This window comes from Amblyomma mixtum, chromosome 1, assembly GCF_055824585.1.
Source record: "Amblyomma mixtum isolate Tamu chromosome 1, ASM5582458v1, whole genome shotgun sequence".
Lineage (NCBI taxonomy): Eukaryota > Metazoa > Arthropoda > Arachnida > Ixodida > Ixodidae > Amblyomma > Amblyomma mixtum.
In genome coordinates this window covers 327,084,336-327,103,725 of record NC_143012.1, presented here as the reverse complement: position 1 = coordinate 327,103,725, position 19,390 = coordinate 327,084,336, and the positions used below count along the sequence as shown (strand labels likewise).

Sequence of the window (19,390 nt, the reverse complement as noted above, 5' to 3'; positions counted from 1 at the left end):
CAGGTTTGGACATTTGAAATGAACAAGCGCCAAGCTTACATGGAGGCGTTACGATTGTCTTTGCAAAAACATGTGCCGAAAGTGGTCAAAATTGGCGCCAAAGCCAGTTAACACAATGTTTCGACAAAGTCAATCTCCTCATCCACGGCACGCCAGTGACGGCAAACCTACTGAGCACTTCACTGGTGTTTTGTTCTGATTCAGGAGTGAATGGGGGACCGTTTCTCGTCACCTGCTGTAGCTGCTTCCCTTCTTTTTTGTTATGTTATTTTCGTTGCGCCATTTTAGTTTCTTGCCCTGGTCTTTATGTGCTCTGGGTGATGTGTAGCTTGTTTATAGTTTAGGTCGTCCATTTCTTTATATTCTAGCATGGGTGGCACCGTCTCTAAAGGGCTGCTTGCACGATTTCATGCCCTCGCCCTCAGATTTTGATATAGTCGAACCTAGACTTATGGGACACAGATATAATGAAATTATTGGCTATATCGAACTTCCGAAATTGGACAAATGTAAGAAATTTTTACTTTATGCATTGAACGGAGCAAAAGCTACAGAGCCAGAACACGCCCACGCCCTGTCTATTGTCTGCAACGTAACTGTAGTCTCTGCTTGCACTTAATAGTATTCTCTTAAAACATTATATACGTATAGGTGCCACTCGTTATTTAAGGTGTATGTCTTAACACCAATGCACAATTTCAATGCCAGACAGTCCTTTTCTTTTTTTTTTAAAAAAAAAGAAATAGCTGAGCATGTCCAGTTGCTAGAAGCTTCCACAGACTGCGATAGCGACGGAGCGAAGCGACCACGCAGCGAGCTACGTACAGGTGGCCGTCCTGTGGTGGGGGGGGGGTGCGTTTTGCGGCCGGTAATATTCCCAGTAGCAGCGGCGTGGGCGTGTACGGTTTTAACCTTTCAATGGCCATAGTGTGGTGCAATTTTACAACTCAAGGCGGCTGTCACGGAGATGATGAAAACTGGGACAGCTTTCGTTCTAGTGTTCCATTTTCCGCTCGACACTACTCTAATGCGGGGAGCCAACATAATTTGGTGCTCCACGTTTTTCACGGCTTCTGTAATCGCAGTGAGCGCCTTCTAAGCAGTGCTAAAACTTCAGCAAAGGTCTCTCCCTACTCTCTAGTAATGTCGTGATGGCTCTCAAATGGCTTTAAAAGGTACGTCTGCGCGAAAAAGACAAGGACAGTAGACATATAGGAACGAAAATGGCACCACGAGCGCCATATGTACGGCTGAAACTTCAGCTTGCTTCCGTGCATGAGGTCCATATCGAACTTGAAAAGAAATGCGAAATAGTTTGATATATCGACAGTTCTGTATGTATCTGTAACTTAAAAGCAAGAATACGTCGCACCCATGCCGTTTCTTGTAACAGCGTGCTGTTGCTGGGCCTAACCTGCTGCACATCCTGTTACCAGTACAATATAAATAAAATTATCCCATTAAAATTAAGATGCAGTTCACCTCGTTGCGCTGCTTTCACAAGGCCACTGCCGATCATATGTGCCTTATATGTTTGCATAAAGATAGCCCAGAGTAATTTGCAGTTCGCACGCTGCAACCAAAGACGTGTACCATATATCTGGCAGCTCATCGTAACTGAACCACTGACATGTACGGAGAATCCGTGATAATAAATGCACACGATTATGCTCTGGCGTAGTGAAACACTCGCAGTGTTGTAACGCGACTGTAATCGCGTTTCGCACTGCTATGCAATGTCGGGTGCCAGGTGCATACATGGGAAGCACACGGAAGCGCCAAGTAAATACTCCACGCAGAAGAAAGCAAGAAATCTTGGATATGGGGTATTATGACGTAGGCCTCTTACGTACTCTGTGGCTCCTCTGTGAAAGGGAAATTCGGCTTGCGGAGGCTAGAACCTCACCTCCCTGCCAGGTGAGGGGAAACTCCTCGGATAGGACCTGGCTGGCAGAGAGAAGCGCGGTGAAGACACTTGACTGCGGCAGCTCTAACTCTGCTATTGCCAAGTATTTAAAAACAAGAAAATTGGTTGGCGGTTTAGCATTGCTAAGCAAGAAATATTGTGCAAAAGCAGTTTTTTGCAGGTGCGTGGACACCATTACCGTGTATATTGAAAGTGCGATTGAGATGTCCACTAACCCTTGGAGCCAGTTATGTGCATCCAACCTTTTCATCGTCAGTGCCAATTTACCCAATGTAGGCACCAGTGCCGCGTTTCTGCAGCAGCGTTGTCTGCGCCAACGCATGCAGAGCATATATCTCTGTCAACTGCCACATAGCTCAGTGCGCGAATATTAGTTGGATAGTGGTGATGATGACCAGCTGATCAAGACGACGATGTACAACGCACAGCGTGAGTGTGTGTTGCAGTTTAACATGAGGCGTGATGGGCTGCGGCGATAGCTTAGTGCTCTCGTGGAGTGGCCAGCGAAGCTGCTCTGTTCGCGCCACCATGAGTACAAATCCCAGTCGTGGCAACATTTATGGTTTGCCCAAGGTCACGCTTGGTCGCAAACCGGCTCATGAAGTAGTGCTTTCGCACTAAAAAATATTACAGCCGCACTTTCCAGAGGTAATGCCCGATGGTCACCGAATTTGGAAACATCAGATGGTCAACAAGGAGTTGGCCATTCCCAACAAAGGAATTGCAGCCAGTAGAATCGTGGGCAAATGTAAAAGCACCCCCCCCCCCCCCAGTGTTTCAGAGGTTGACATGGGGGCGCCAAATTACGAAGCCCTCAAGCTGTCAAGATCGGCCAAGCGCACCTGTCTTGACAGCAGGAGGGCTTAGTCATGTGGCGCCCCCATGCAGAGGGGCAAGCTTCGGAACACAAGGGGGAAAGTCAGGGTTTGTTTGTCCAAAGCTTGCTTTGTGGCTGGCTGCCGTCAAAGCCTGCCCACCGGGCTGTGGGCAACCTGCATGCTTAGGTGTGTGTATACATACACATGGCAGGTTGTGAGATGTCATAGCATCACGTGACCTAGATGGCAGGTGGACGATGAACAATGAAAAACAAGCTGCCGCGATGGCTCAGTGGTTATATAGCGCTCAGCTACAGAGCTGAAGTTCATGGGTTTGATCCCGGTCGCAGCGGCCACGTTTCGATGGAGGCGAAACGCAAAGGCACCTGTGTGCTGTGCGGTGTCGGTGCACGTTAAAGACCCCCAGGTGGTCAAAATTACTCTGGAGCCCCCCACTATGGCGTCCCTCATAGCCTGAGTCGCTTTGGAATGTTAAGCCTCCTGAAACTTAAAACAATGCAAAATAGTGGCCACACAGTGCTAGCGCACCTAATTCGTCATGTTTTATTGTCAGTCGGTGGTGGTCGGAACATTTCTTCTGTATCGTTTTGAAAATTTTGCTGTGATCTTTAGTAATAATCATCTTGTTCTCTAAAACTCAAGTCGGAAAAAATACATATTTGGCAGTACTACACAAAGGGTGGAAGAAAGAGGGAAACCCATGCCCTCACACCATGAATCAGTCCAGAGCTGTGCAGAGTGTGGGGATCATTTGTTTCAGGTCTGTGACGTAGCTGAGCAAACAACTTTTAAAAATAATGTCCCTTTGTATAAAGTAATGTGTAAAACAGGCCATCAGCCACTTTCTTTCCCTCCCTCCATTTCCCTCTCCACCTGTGCCTGAATCACTAGAGACCCCCTTTGGATGGAGCCCAAGTCCGGAGGGGGGGGGGGGACTCTTTTGCTCACGACTGTACATCTCTGGTCATTGCATACGAAGAGAAGAAGAGGTATACGAAGAGAACAGTGTCCATGATTAGAAAGAGGACCCCAGGCCACTGAAGGGACCCATTAACACTTTTGCATCATACACTTGAGGCGGAGCTCAAGTGTCCCCGAATTTTTAATCCGTGCAGTGGTGGCCTAAGGGTCCGAGCCAGCACACACAGGTAGCGATAATTAACGTAGACTGCACACCTTGCCATGCTTCCCTTGGTTGCATAACCATTTCTCAGTTCGAACCAAACTTCTGTTGATTCAAAAAATGGGAAAGTCCAGGTTGCTTTATTTTACTTCTAACCAGAAATGCTGCATGCCAAGTATAAGGTATCTCTCGCTCCTTATGACACATGCTACACATACACCAGTGCTTGCAGCCTCATGAGTAGGGCCCGGAAATTTAGGCGTTTGCCTAAACATGCCTATAAATGCCTAAACAGGGGATTTTTGCACTTGCCTGCCTTTTTGTCATTTTTTAGTAAATACTACCTATTTAACCGCACTTTTTGCCTATAAATGCCTAAATCCGGCACTCCAGTCCTTGGTGCCGTTTCTCACTTTTGAAAAATCTGTCTATGTGTGGTGAAAGGCGCGCGCCGATGCATGCACAAAAGGCGCGGGTCTCGCTAAACATTTTTCTCGAATTGTAACTTGAACATAGTGTAACGAAGTGTTTATCTCGAAGTGTAGCAACAGGCGAGTTTGGGAAGAGACCTGACATACATTAGTGCGAACTTCTCAACACTGACAGAAAGGATGACAAAGTTGGAAAAGGTTGGACTCTCAATAGATGAATCGTTGAAGATAGTGGCAGAAGTACCAGCAGCACTTCGGCGACTGGAAGGAAAGGGTGCTACTGCTTCCACGAAGATGCAACAATTGGTAGAAAAAAATAGATGCCTAGAAACAATTTCCCAAATCGGAGACTTTCTACGCGGAGACGATACGGCCACATCACCTGAAGGCCTGAGCCTTTATCAACTCTCATGTTTTAGGTTCGTGCCACTAAGTTATTGTGATGTCAAAGAAGCCTTTTAAAGTACAAAGCTATGCTTAGCGAAAAACGAAGGCGCTTTATTGCTTCAGTTGAGGACTGCGCACGCTCCGTGCTTGGCTTACAGGTCTTGTACTTATGAATAAAGAGTATTGTTCAAAGCGCCTATTTTTGCTTTATAGCGCCTATTTCAATATTTTTTAGAGCCTAGATGCCTGCCTATTTCGGGGTTTTTTAGTGCCTAAATTTCCGGGCCCTACTCATGAGGCATGTCAGCTTTGAAGACGTCAATCATGCAATGCTAGTGCCAGTGCGCTATAACATTGTGCTGGGTAGCTGAGCATTTCTGTGCCCCATTTTTTGTGAACACAAGCAGCCTTACACAGCAAGTTTCATATTTTATTAGTTTTTTTTTTTTAGCAAACACTGGTAACTTGTGGCACATTTGTGATTTTGCAAGAAACACTGTCTTTCAAGCACTGAACAAAGCATGGAGAAATGGGTCGCAGGTGAAAGTGGAAGGTGACAATGCTCTTCTCCTGCATACGGCACTGCACTACAGGTGTCAGGAGATGGATGACATGTCGGCAGTGGAACCAGCCGCTGTAGAGCCAGCAAGGGTGAGAAGGTTGCGTGGTGCATACCGCACCAAGTGCAGTGAAGATGTGGATGTGGGGAAACTTGCCAGGTGCTCTGGCGACATGTGGCCATTGCTGTCAGCATCACTGCAACACCAGAACAACGCCAGTCAGTGCTGACAATAGATGCGTAAAAATGAGACTCCCTTGTCATTAAGAAGGGGATCAGCACAAAACGTATACAACGAGTAGCTTTGTGCCATTTGGTGCTATGTAAAGAAATATAGTTGCATTACTCTTTTTCACTAAAGAATGTCACTATGTGGGAGTTGTGCTTATTGCATGAGATAAAATTTACGCTGCAGCAAAATAATTTTTTGTAATTTTAATACCGTATTTTCCGATGTATAAGACGCACCCTTGTATAAGACGCACCTGCCATATATGCAGGCTGTTATTGAAAAAGTTGGCATATAAAACGCACCCGTGTATAAGACGCACCCCATTTACCCAGTTAGGCTAGTGAGGCTTAATTAAACATGCTTGTGTGACCATCATGAAATGCACCGTACCTGTGAGTTCTTAAGCAAGGCTAAGTGATCAATAAGGCAACACTCATGCCATACATGCCCACGTTTTAGCAAAAAAAAACAAAAACGAAAGAACTCTCCTTATGTCCATAACAACATTTTATTTTCACTTAAAACCTTCGAAGTCTTTATCTTCGGATGCGCTATCAAAAAGTTTGCCCCTTTCTGGAGGAAATGCAGCTGAAACATTCTCTTGGCACAATGCACGTACTACGTACACAGAGCAGACAAAGTTGCAAAGGAGACTAAAAAAAAAATGCCGGCTTGTCTTGACAATGGCGAAAAGCGCGATTGTCGCCATCTTTTTGGCATTTCACATTACTTTTGCTTGGGGCCTCCGACGGCCGCGTGTTTATGATCCCGGAAGTCATCATCCCTGCCGTTTCATGATAAAGTTCACCTAAAAAAGTTGCGCATGGCGGTCCCCGTATTATAGCAGTGTTAAAATTGCGTTATTCGTAGCAATATTTTTCCGGTGAAAAAAGCTTCAACATGAACCTGAGTAATTTCTGAACTCACAAAAAAAAGCCGAAAAATTCGCATATAAGACGCACCCTTGTATAAGATGCACCAGAAAGATTTTTGAAAAAAAGCCGCGTCTTATACACCGGAAAATACGGTATATGAGGCAAGAGCTGCATTTATTATGCGAGTGCGCTCAATGTGTGAGTAACTGTGGCATATGCAAACATGATATATTCACCTCATCACAGCCACTAGAAACAAAGGAAAATCCAAATGGCATGGAGAGCTTTCCCAGACTTGGCCCAGTTCTCTTTGCAAGGTCTCCAAGACCCATGAGACCAGACCCAAAATGTAGTATGCTGTTACTTTATTATTATATATTCTCGAAATGTATTAAAAACACACAGTTGACTTTAATTAAAACTCGAGTGGAGACCAAGATTTGTTCACATTACACAGAGTTTGAATTAAGGGCAGCTTCTTTAATACGATAGACGCTGGCAGGTCCAAAGCTTGTTTGTATAAACCAGAGGTTTAAACTGAGCAACAAGTTCAAAATAGCACCCGCCGTGGTGGTTCAGTGGTTAAGGTGGTCGTCTACCGAGTGGAGTACCCGGGTTCGACCCCGACCGAGGTCGACCGCTGCATTTCCATGGAGGTGAAACCCAACAGGCGCTGGTGTGCTGTGTAATGTCAGTGCATATTAAAGATCCCCAGGTGGTGGTTATTATTCCAGAGCCTTGCACTACAGCACCTCTTTCTTCCTTTCTTTTCACTCCCTCCTTTATCCCTTTCCTTAAGGTCAGGGTGTCCACCAAAATATACAAGATAGTTACTGCCTTATTACCTTTCCTCAAAAACCAATTTTTAATTTTTCGAAGTAACGACTCTAATGTTCCCATTGCAGCAGTACAACACTGCAGTCCCCCTGTCCTTCCCTTGGTTTCAGTGGCTGCAGCAGGCTTTCTTTGGTGTAGTCACTTCTCCATGACCTCAATAACTGCGGATATGTCACTCGGGCATTCCAAAAGGGCACACAAGCAGAAGAGGTCGCGATTGCTCTCGCGGCCTCACATTCCAATTCAAAATACATAATCACCGACTCGCGAGGGGCCTGTCGGAATGTCGAACAAGGCTGCACTCCCTTCCTAGCCTATCGAATATACCAAAATTGCATACGGGATACGGACCCCGCACACCGTTACCTCATATGCGCCCCTGCTCATCAGGGGTTGGCAGGAAACGAGGCAGCAGACGCAGCTGCCCGCGCGCTCTCTCACCGGGCTGTTTTCTCCTCCCCACCCGATCAGGAACCCGATTTTAATCCGGTCTATACATTCAAAGATATTACAACATATTATCAAAATTGTCATCGCCTTTACCCTAGCCCATGTAAAGGCCTGAAGAAGGTGGATGAGCGGCTCCTTCTCCGCCTTCTCACCAATACATTGCTGTGCCCGGCAGCGCTAAAACATTTTGACCCCTCCCTTAGCTGCAGCTGCCCACACTGTAGTGCGGTGTCTTCTGACACCTATCACATGGTGTGGGCCTGCCCCTTCAATCCGGCTATTCCCCCCATCCCCAACCCAACCCGGGAGGACTGGGAGGCGACCCTGCTCGGCTGCCACGACTTACAGGCCCAACAAGCCTTAGTCGGGCGCGCCCGGGCGGCGGCAACCGCCACTGGGGTCCCATACTAGGGATTTCCACCTAGTGTTTGTAAGGATCGGTCCCTTACGGGCTGATCCAAACATACCTCCTGTTCATTCGTAATAAATGTTTTCACCACCACCACCACCAAAAGGGCAAGAAGATGCAAACCTGGATGAAGAGCTGACACTTCGCCGGAGGTCCCAGAGGTGAACAAGTGGCTCGGCGCCACCAGACGCCAGCACAGAGCCGTCACGGCTGAACGAGATACTGTACACTGCGTCCGTGTGGCCTCGCAACTCCTTGAGCAAGGAGGAGCTGCCCAGGTCCCACACTTTGATCCTGCGATCCTCACCTGCACATACAAAATCCACCAAGACAGCTGATAACTACTTAGTTTAGAGCCTGAGGAAAGCCCAGGAAAAAAAAAAAACTGGAGTCGAGATATTGTACTGCGTCAAACAACATAACACTATAGCCGATAATACTGTCACGTAGTGGTGACTGCAGTTCGGCGAACAGCAAAACATCAAGAATGGCTGCTAAACGAAACTGTTTATTTGGGCTGAATTGCGCCCACAACGAACTGAATCACTTAGTGGCGGCCTAGCAACAAGCGTGCTCGGCAGTCACCGAACAGAATGCCCACCGCTCTCGGCCGCGCTCTTTTTAAAGCTGATAGCAAACTTTCGAGATAAAGCTTGGAAAGTTAGTAGAACACTCTGGAACAACGTAGAGTTGGCTCCGCCTGGATGTGATCAATCGAGATAAATCTAGGCATGTCTTGCATCACAAACAAAGCGATAAAGCGGCGTGCCTGCAGCTTTGAAGAATGAACAAACACTACAAACATTCGCGGCAAGATGCGTAAAGGAGTATAGATGCCAAAAGTTTGATTGCGTATTTTCTTCTTTCAAATGATGCATAAGACATTAGCGTAGATGGATCACTCTGTGGTATCTCCCAAACGACTGCTAAATAATATGTAATTTAATTTCTTCTTGATACTGTTTCAGCTTCGTTTTCAAAACCTGGACAATGGCTGTGATGTGTAAAGCGCGTTTAGGTCACAGGAGGCCTGAAAAAAAAAAAAGAATGGTAGCTGATTTAGCATGGTTCGGCCAAATGCAAATGAGGTGCACAAGCATATCTTAGCCATTGTTTTGCTGGTTATGGCAAGGCTATATCAAGGCACACGCAATGTAAGCATTCACAGAACGATCAGTTCCACACGAGACTTGATTGGTGTCATGGTACTGTTTGTACATACCCATAACCAAATGCAACACTAATGTCTTTCCAAAACCAACTGTTGTTTCAGAGAGTGTCTTCTGTAAACAGTGTTTTGCATAGTTGGCCATCAAGCCTGCTGGCAGGCTGCCCACAACCCGGTGGGCAGGTTACCCCCTGCCAGAGGCTTTGGACAGACAAACATCGGCAAAATCTGAGATTGAGACAAGCAAAATCTGAGATCGGGGGTTTCAGAGCTAGTGCACTAGAAACTGTAATATAGCCACGGATATGTCATCTGTTGTCATTCTAGTTCTTGAAACAGACTGGCTTTTAACCCTTTGAAGGTTTTTGCCGTATATGCACGGCGGGGGTTTTCTGTCCCACAAGGTCTTTGCCGTACGGGTACGGTTTCGATCTTCTGTTTGAAATTTTGCGCCAAAAGAACAATGCATGCTCACTGGGGGGTGCTGCCACCTCTTAGGACTTGCAAGAAGTGTTTGAATTTTGTGCTGCCTTCTTGCGGAGATAAGCAGAACTTATGTCTAGCTTTAGCGCGGCGGCACAGACTGCGGCAACACCCCTTTTGTTTTGGTTTCGCCGCGTGATCGCAACGGAGTCGCGCAAAATTTGAGTTTTCTTTTTGTCAGCACTTTCTTGCAGGGGCTGCCAAAGTTGATTTCTATCTTTATTGGCGCTGCTCTTAGCTTGCTTATCACCGCTGCTCGCGAGGTATTCTCGCCCTCTGTGGCAACGCGCCTATGCGGTTTCGATTCCGCCGCGGGATCACAACGGAGTCGCGCAAAACGTGTTTTCTCTTTGTGGGCACTGTTTTGCAGGGGCGGCGAAAGTTGATTTCTATCTTTATTGGTGCTGCTCTTAGCTTGCTTATCACCATGGCTATTCTATTCTATTGAACATTTTCCAGTTGTGAGTGATGCTGTCACCAAAGTACTGTTCCTAATTTTTTTTTACTATTTATTCTCGATTATATACATTTTGTAGATTCAAGATCCGCAATAAAGTAATTTGACCACCTGGGAAAGTTTTCTTCAAAATAATTCGACCCTCAAAGGGTTAAGCATTGTAGTGAATTAAAACTATGTATCAGCGATTATACTACAGATATTTTTTTTTGTACCTCATGTGACTTAAACACACCTTAACATCACAGCCATCATATGGTTGATGAGACAAACTGACACTGCATGAGAGAAGATATTCAATTATAAATTATGTATTTAGCAGTCATAGGGAAATTCCATGCCATAATTCACGTATATTCTAATGTCTTGTGCACCATTACAGAGAAGAAAACATGCAACTAAAATGCAACTGAGCCCAAAAATGCACGCACAAGCACATGACAAAATGCATACAAATACTGGCTTGGTGTGTCTGTGTATTCAGCTCCCATGGACAGTTGTGGTGGATAGCCATTTAATCAGCATTCAGAATGCCTTGCAAATCAATCTCCAGAGAGGTGCAACACAGTTGTGGTGAAAACTTAGACCGCCGCTGCAGTATGGAAACCATGCCACCTGTCAGGACACTTTCAGATGCATCTTGCCCAACGAATTAGCAATTTGCATTTCGCTAGCTGCATAATGAAGTCATACTTGTTGCTGCTCAACTGTCATTTGTGCATATTGAGGGGACGCGCCCTGCTCCGTCCCCTTGGGTTTGCTTCCCCGTGATGCATTCTCCCCTAATTATCTTAACTAACAGGGGAGGGCGCCTACATTACAGCAACACTAGGGCCACGGATGCAATGATTGCTGCGCGAGGTGGAGAGACAGCTCACTCCCTCTGCAAGCTCGGGAACTCGCCACGTGCAGACGTTTCGGCACGGCGCTCCGCTCTTCACCACCGGGGCGCGGTCTGGCAGTAACTTTACCACAAGCTCGTTCCGTCCAGCCTCGGAGCTTCTCCTCTGCCCTAGTGTGGGCGAACATTCAGTTGTAACCTTGCTGGTGAGTCGGACGACCTCGATTGCTTAGCCTACCGTATTTTCCGGTGTATAAGACGCACCCGTGTATAAGACGCACCCCAGTTTACCCTGTTAGGCTATTGAGGCTTAATTAAACACGCTTGCGCGACTATGGCGAAATGCACCGTACCTGTGAGCAATTCTTAAGCAACGCTAAGTGATCGAAAAAGGCAACACTAACGCCATACCCATCCACGTTTTAGCAAAAAAGAAAGAAAAAAACGATACAGCTCCCCATATGTCCATAACAACATTTTATTTCTACTTGAAACCTTTGAAGTCTTCATCTTCAGATGCGCTATCAAAAGGTTCACCCATTTCTGGAAGCATCTCGGTTGAAACATGCACTACGTACACGGAGCAAAAATAGTTGCAAAGGGTGACTAAAAAAGAACGCCGGCTTGTCTTGACAATGGCGAGAAGCGCGATTGTCACCATCTTTTGGCGCTTCTCACTACTTTTGCTTGGGGCCTCCGAAACAGCCGCGCGTTTGTGATCCCCGAAGTCGTCATCCCCGCTGTTTCATGATAAAGATCACCTAGAATGTCGCGCACGGCGGTCCCGGTATTGAAGTATTAACCGTATTGCAACCGCGTTATTGGTAGTGATATTTTTTAGGTGAAAAAAGCTTGAGCATGAACCGGAGTAATCGATGAACTCGAAAAAAAAAAAAAGATGAAAAATTCGCATATAAGACGCACCCTTGTATAGGACGCACCAGCAAGATTTTCGAAAAAAAGCCGCGTCTTGTACACCGGAAAATACGGTATTTTGTTGCTAGCCGGTGTTATTGTTGTAGCAATAAATGCCATTTTGTGTCAGCCAGTGTCGTTCCTTTGTTTCGCACAGAGCAGGGCCCGCCATGGTCGGAGTGTGCTCAGTAGCGCACGCAATCACAGGGTGGGTTCAGCGGTTTTGAGCTATCAGCTGTGGTTAAGTGGGGAAAACGCATTTATCTCCCTTGCTTCAATCCCATAATGTGCATGTATACAAGTATGCATATGAACCACAAGTCCACAAATAAATTTGAAAAAGTCTTTGAGCCAATTTCATCTTGGGCACTAAGAAGTCAAGTCAAACTGGCAGCATTATAATTTGCCCCCATGTATACAGACTTCTCAAGCACTGCTGATACTTACCTCCATTAGGTTCAACTTGCAATAATTATAAAATTATTAGCATTTCAAACACACACACGTACACCACAGTCTGCATGTGACAGCTACAGAAACAGAGCAATAAGAATAGTTTCGCAGCAATGCCATTCTTCTAACATGCATCAATGATGATGAATTTTTATGACGCAAGGTCATCTGCGGCCAAAGAGCGCCATGGCACAAGGCATTTCTTCTTTGCTCAAGGTGGGGTCACAGACCCATTTCCCACGCATTCCATCCTTATTAAGCCGAGCACCAGGCCAGCGGAAGCTTTATCAACGGTCGGTACCTGGCGGCACTGGGGATCAAACCCCGCACCTCCTGCATGCGAAGCGTGTGCTCGACCACTGCTGCGGTCTAACATGCATCAAGTGGGCCAACAAGTTCCGACTTAGGCCTGTCCTGACAGCACCCTCACCGGCTGAAGCCAGCAGCTGCCCGTCGGGTGAGAAGGCGAGAGCAAAGATGGTTCCCCGGTGGGCAGGCAGGCTGCGCACCACACGGCCATCCTGTACCGACCACAGACGCAGGCACCGGTCACTCGAACCCGTTGCCACATAGTTGCAGTTCGGGTGGAACCTGACGCACTGCAAGGAACGACAAAGCAAGCACACATGCATAACAGCGCATAGCATTTCCACATCCTAAACAAGCAGGGGGGGCTTGCACAAAGGTACCCGACACACGAAGGACTATAAGTGAGCCTTGCCTATCATAGACTGGTGCGTCTCTCGACCTCAGTTAATGCAGCCAGCTAGCCAAACTGTGCTTACGCCAGACCCCAGTCAAAAGGGCATATGAAAGCTCCTTTAAAGCTATGTAAGCGAGTGCCCTTTTCATTTGATTATTCGCATTTTGAATGCATTTTTGTGACAGAAAATATCCTTGTAAGTTTTATCCTTCCTGCAGACTAGCACAGAAGTGAGAATGAAAAATATGAGCTGAAAATGGCATTTGAACTGACAGGCTTTGAAGCACATTTACTACAGAGCTACAACGGAACTGAATCTGCTTCAATTAACCAGATATATGAATTACTTGAGACCAAACTACTATGAGTCAACTGTGTATGGCAATAATAAGAAATATTTTACCTGACAAAGAGAGAGGCACCATCTGGGTGTGTGATTATTCATGGCCTCCTTATGATGCCAATAACACTGGAGTTGTTAGGCTTTGTAAAGAAGCATCTTCATCCGACACAAGGTCTCACATGCACCACACGAAAAGAAGCATTGCTTTCACCGTCATTTCCAACCATGAATGCTAGGCAAAATTTTCAACTCCACTGCTGCTAACCATGCCATACAGTCTGTACTAGGGACGGTCTGTACTAGGAGACTGAAACATGGGACCCCCACAAATACCAAGTTGGCCACATGTTTCTTTCTTGATCTGAACTTGCAATCACAGCAATGCTCACAACTCTTTTAGACCACCTTTGCTGCAGGCTTCTTAAGGGGGGACACTGGTCTTAGACCTATTTTCCTTATTTTTGGTCCAATCCTAACGAAACTGTACCACCTTGCTTATTATTTTATACTGATTTCAATAATGAAATTACCTTTCTCATAAACCAGTTGGTTCCCAAGATAATCAGTCTTAATTAGTCATTCATTAGTACCTCGGTGCAAAAAAAACTGCTCAGTAAAAAATCATTTTTAATCCATGGCTACATAGTATGGTGAGTAAAGAGCGCAATAATCAAAACCATTTTTCCATTTTACCCTCATTAGTAATTTTACAGCACTTCGAATATCAATGTTCAAGGTGTGATTGTAAATGCATTGGTAAACTGCGAAATTATAAATTTTTGAATTGTGATTGAACAAATCTGCTTCGATTATTGCACACACTATGCCTTCAGCTTCCCTTAGCAAACAATGTGACATCTCTATCTGTCCTAGATGTTGAGATATCGACATACTCAGACAGCCAGATGTCCAAAATTTTTATGCCATCAAATTGTCAGCTCCTGCATAAATCCAGCCCCCATGTTGACCTGAATTTGATATTATGTTTAAAATACTGATTTCTTGAAGGAAAAAATTGGTACAGTTGGAGAATAATAGCTGTAAATTCCACAAATGTCATTTTTTGAAAATCGAATTATTGGTCATTTTTTGGTCTCAAAGACCAGTGTCCCCCCCTTAAAAAAAAATCAGTCCAAATATTTTCTATAATTTATGTAAATTTGTTCAGCTCGCTTCCTCAATGCTCGCAACATGTCTTCCCTCCTTCCGTCACGCCTGTACGTGCACAGCTGACCATGCTTTCTGGCTCATATTGGTTCCCACCTTTGACAACAAGTGGCAAAAACCGGGAAGCCTGAAAACTGGCAGGATGAGCTACGTACACAATGAAGTTGTAAAGGAACACTCACATCTACATCCATGTTGTGGCCAGCGAGTATCCTCAGAGGGAAAGTCCTCTCGAGAGTCCAGATCTTCGCAGTGGTGTCCTTAGATGCTGTGGCAAAGTAAATTCCGAGAGGCCTGCAGACACCAGACGACAACATGCACTCAGCTGATCAAATCATAAATCCAAAAACACCGAACTTCAAAGGGAAGTCAGAGTTTCGACATCTCTGACCTCAAACATGTCCACCAAACTGCCCTCTCGAAAAAAAAAAAAAAAGTTCCAGAGGAAGCTTTAGCTCGAATAGAGCCATCTACATTAACATTTACAAATCTATCGTTCAACCTAAGTCTTATTATGGCATTCAATGTCAACAAAAAATGGGCACCTTAAATCTGGCCCAAGCTATGCTATTACTTTGTGATTGAGACTTTTACAAAACTCTCAATCTACATAAATTTGTGCACAGTGTAAATTAAGATGCCCATCTGAATAGCTGCTTTATCTGTAAAGCTTGACAACTGTGATACCAAAGTTGTGAAATTTCTTGAATGACTATAGACATCTGATTTTAGTTGAAGCTTTTCTTCTTTGTAATAATGCAATAACACATTAAAATATGCAGAGCATCCTGTGGTGTTCCCCTACGACTGCTAATTAACGACTATTTTTTTTATGCTGTTTTGGTTTCGGTTTCATCAACCAAATGATGGCTGTAATGTGTAAGAAGAGTTTAGGTCACGTGAGGCACGAAAAAAAAAACTGCAATATAACCATTGATACTTTGTTTGTTGTCACTCTAACTTCGAAGCAGGCTGGCTTAAGCACTGTAGTGAATTAAAACTACATATTAGCGACTATAATGCAGTTTTTTTTCATTCCTCACATGTCCTAAACACACCTTACATATCACAGCTATTGTATGGTTGTTGAAACAGCACCAAGAAGAAATTGAGTCTGAATAATGTAGCAGTCGTAGGAGAATACCATGGGGTGATCCATGCATAATAATGTCTAATGCATAATTTGAAAGAAGAAAACACGCAAGTAAAAGTTTGTTGTCTGTATTCCTCCAAGATTTGTGGTTTTGGGCAATCACACGAAAGGATTGAGGCCCAATGCTACATCCGGTTCTGAAAAATCACTATACTTTAACCTTTCCTTTTGGTGCAACTAGTTGCATCTTCCTTGTGTATTCAATGTATAGAAAAACGAGCCCACAGCAGGCCAACGCTCCCTCGTGGTATGCTTTTAAAGCGTGCCTATCATATAATAAACGGTGAAAAAGCAAGCATAGAATAGACTAAAATTATTGAATCCAACGTGACAAATCAATCAACAAATGGAGCACCATATGCACATCAAAGAAGGCCGAAAGATTCCGGGTTTCTCCCTTCAGAGTTCTATATTTAAAGGTGGAGTGAAGAGGAATCTGGACTCGTCTTTTTGCCGCGGGAACTCAATCTACACGTTCCGAGCATTCCTAGAAACTTCGGATTATTGCCATGTGTGGCCGATTTCCCTAATTAAATCGGATTAACGTCCGGCTCCCGCCTTTTTTTTTTTTAATTCTCCTGGTACGGTGGGCGGAGTCGACCAACGCGTGGAGCGCCTTTCACCCAGTCCCGTGGCGGCTTGCCGCTCTGCCATCGGCGGAGTAATATGTAGTAATCCGTAGAAGCAAATAGCCCGCACAAGTTTTTATTTCTGTGGGCTTATTTTGCAGCTATATTATCTGCGAATGTAACTATTTATTCACGGAAACCTTAAAAACAAAATAAAGCAAAAGCAAAGCCTCCACGGAGCTGGCTGAAAGGCACTCCACGCGTTGGTCGACTCCGCCCATTGTACGGGAAGAATTCAAAAAGTAAAGGCGGGAGCCGGACGTTAATTCGATTTAATTAGGGAAATTGGCCACACAGGTCAATAAATCGCAGTTTCTAAGAATGCTAGGAACGTGTAGATCGAGTTCCCGTGGCAAAAAGACGAGTTAGATTTCTCTTCAGTGCACCTTTAAGAAACAGTCTCATGCTCATTATAACGCTCTAAAGAAATTAGCAATCATATCATACTGAAAACCACACTGCATAGCCATGTGTTAGTCCAATCAGCTTTTGGAAGAGAGATGTGGCATACCCAACATCGATGTCCCAGATGGGATAAGAGTGACCTCTATAAATAGCGACATTGGTGTGTGTCTTCAAGCTCCATGCTCGCACTAGAAAAGAAGGCAAGGGAAGAATAAGATAAAATTACAATCCGTGGTTACAAACCTGCACCAGGTCAGAGCACTTTAGTCTTCAAACATGAAGTTCAGTACGTGTTATAATGAATTACAAATTCGAATGGCAGCATCCAAGGACCTCAAAGCGTTTTTCGCACCACTTAAATATATCTCCACATCAGATGGCAAATGGCGGTTATCTTCTGCTTAACATTATTTCTGACATTTCTTCCAAAGTGAAAAGCTTACAAGTACTAACTAGCAACATGCAGACATATGCAGGGAACAAGTATATATATATTCCTTATGCTTCCATGTGCTCAATAGAAAAAAAAATTCTGGATCACAGATAATCAGTATTAATGCTTCTCTTTATATTTTTGTGACTGCCTTTTTTTTTTTTAAAGCAAGGAGGCAAGGCATTTGAAGAGGGTGCAGATGTCTCGATGGATAGACAATAAGCAGCGAAGATAAGTAGCTGCCATGAGCAGAGTGGGACGGCAGCTGTACACTTGCCTGTTGTATCCTCAGAGCATGACAGCATCACCTCATTTCCTGGCAGAAAGTCAAGGCCATACACAGGTCCACTGTGACCTCGAAGCAATTTGCTGTCACTGGAAAAATGAAACCAAACACGACCCTTAGGCCACTGAAAATAATTTCTGCGGCCTGCAACATACTGCTAAGAATTCCGTGGCACAGCGGCAACAGAAATGTGAATCTACAAAGGAAGAGCACACCATTTATGGGTTTGCTTTTTCCACATAGCTACTGCATGGCTGAAATGTAAGCATGAACATTCCACAACAGTTGTTACATCTTGTTAAAATAGCGATGACATGCTGTTGTGACTGCGACAACTTATGAAGTATTAAAAAGAAACCCAAACCAGTAAAAATGATGACATATTAGTTGTTCCAGATGTAGACACAGTAAAGACAATGAACGCTGCAAACCTGCATAGATAGCACTGAAAGCAGTGATCGATGAAATGATTCAATGAGCCATACCTTTCTTCTGGAGTGCTGTCGTCTTCTACTTCATTGGAATCACAGTACAGCCTCACTCTGGAGATGTCCACATCAGCTGGATCACTCCGCAGTGGACGGGGCAGTAGACTGTACAGCCGAATAGCAGAGTCTTCAAAGCCGCACGCTAACATGCTACCGTCGTCCACTTGTGACGCTGAACAGAGCCTGTCGACATCCGAAAAGTGGCAAGTGATAAAAAAAAATACCAATTTCTCCCTCACTCTCCGAGACCACGTGCGAGTGTAAAATTCTTTGCAGCGAGTAGCTCAACTTAAGCAAAAAAACTTGCCTGCATTAATTTTTTTTGTCATTGGTGTACTTCATAGTAGACACCTCTGCCCTCTTATAACCCAGCCATCTCGCAACCACCTGCTAGTACTCAGCAGGTAACTAGTTCTATAACATGAAACCTTCCTCAATCTTATTTCGACAGTATCAAGGCCAGAGGAATCTTCTAGCTTTGCACTGAAATCTAAGTCAACTATGTAAAATGTGCCATTCAAAAACCCACACAGTTTTATCTCAAAGCATTCTGTGCTAAACAGTATACCACACTGATATCAGCGTGCAGTGTGGTATGTGTGACAAAACAGAAGGTGAGGAAATGCAAACTGGCCCTCAACACACTAAGAGGTGAGCTGCCCAATTCATGCACTGTGGCAGCTCGCACGCATAATGCGGGTAGCTCGGCATGCAGAGAGATGAAGAGAGATGACACTCTTCCTAAAGCTGTAGATGCAGGGAGTGGCTCTGCCTCTGGTTCCCCCTAAGCAGGCAGGTTTCCGCCCAGCTCATTGGCATTCTGTGCAAAATTTGCTGTCTTTTCCTTTTGAGTTCCCAGGCTATTGCGTTCCTCATGCTTTTGCAACTGCCTTTTCTAGTAAAGAAACAGCATAGCAAAATTAGTATTCTGCATTTTTTTTTCTTTTTACATCAGTTTTTTTCCCCTTAAACTGATTTTTTAAAATTTACAAGCATTCTGCAAAATGCATTAGCTACATAATTCCAGTTTTGTAAGACTGCCCGTGACTGGAGTGACCTCCCGACCGGTGGCCGCCGTCATCAACCATCGACTGTTCGCCATCAAGGAAGCACACTGTTCAATGTAAGCCACTGTCCATTATTGTAAATAACGAATAATGTTATTTTTTGCCAGGTTATGCCCACCACTTATGTAATGTGCCACAGGGGACCTTTGAGAAATAATAAATAAATAAAAAATAAATAAAATGCTTCCACCTCAGATTTTGCCGTCACTAGGAATGTGATTCCCAGTCAAGCCCATGTTTCACAAAGGAAAAGCCATTTCACCCTCCTTTCCATACTAAGGAAATACTGGCTGCACTGTTTAGTGCTTTTTTTTTTTAATCTAGTATGAA

General features: G+C 44.7%; 1 protein-coding gene across 2 annotated transcripts in view; it reads right to left on the bottom strand.

Moving 5' to 3' along the window:
• Nucleotides 1-4,184: 4,184 nt before the first annotated feature.
• LOC149372818 (TAF5-like RNA polymerase II p300/CBP-associated factor-associated factor 65 kDa subunit 5L) overlaps nt 4,185-19,390 on the bottom strand; it is a 34,847-nt gene continuing 19,641 nt past the window's right edge. For both annotated transcript variants that reach the window (XM_089567349.1, XM_089567350.1), the window contains exons 9-15: nt 17,991-18,176; nt 17,497-17,594; nt 16,893-16,974; nt 14,782-14,893; nt 12,817-12,985; nt 8,193-8,376; nt 4,185-5,463 (exon numbers count right to left, since the gene is read on the bottom strand). In XM_089567349.1, the coding sequence (XP_089423475.1) occupies nt 5,304-5,463; nt 8,193-8,376; nt 12,817-12,985; nt 14,782-14,893; nt 16,893-16,974; nt 17,497-17,594; nt 17,991-18,176 (991 nt within the window). In that variant the 3' untranslated portion in view covers nt 4,185-5,303. The remainder of the gene's footprint in view (nt 5,464-8,192; nt 8,377-12,816; nt 12,986-14,781; nt 14,894-16,892; nt 16,975-17,496; nt 17,595-17,990; nt 18,177-19,390) is intronic.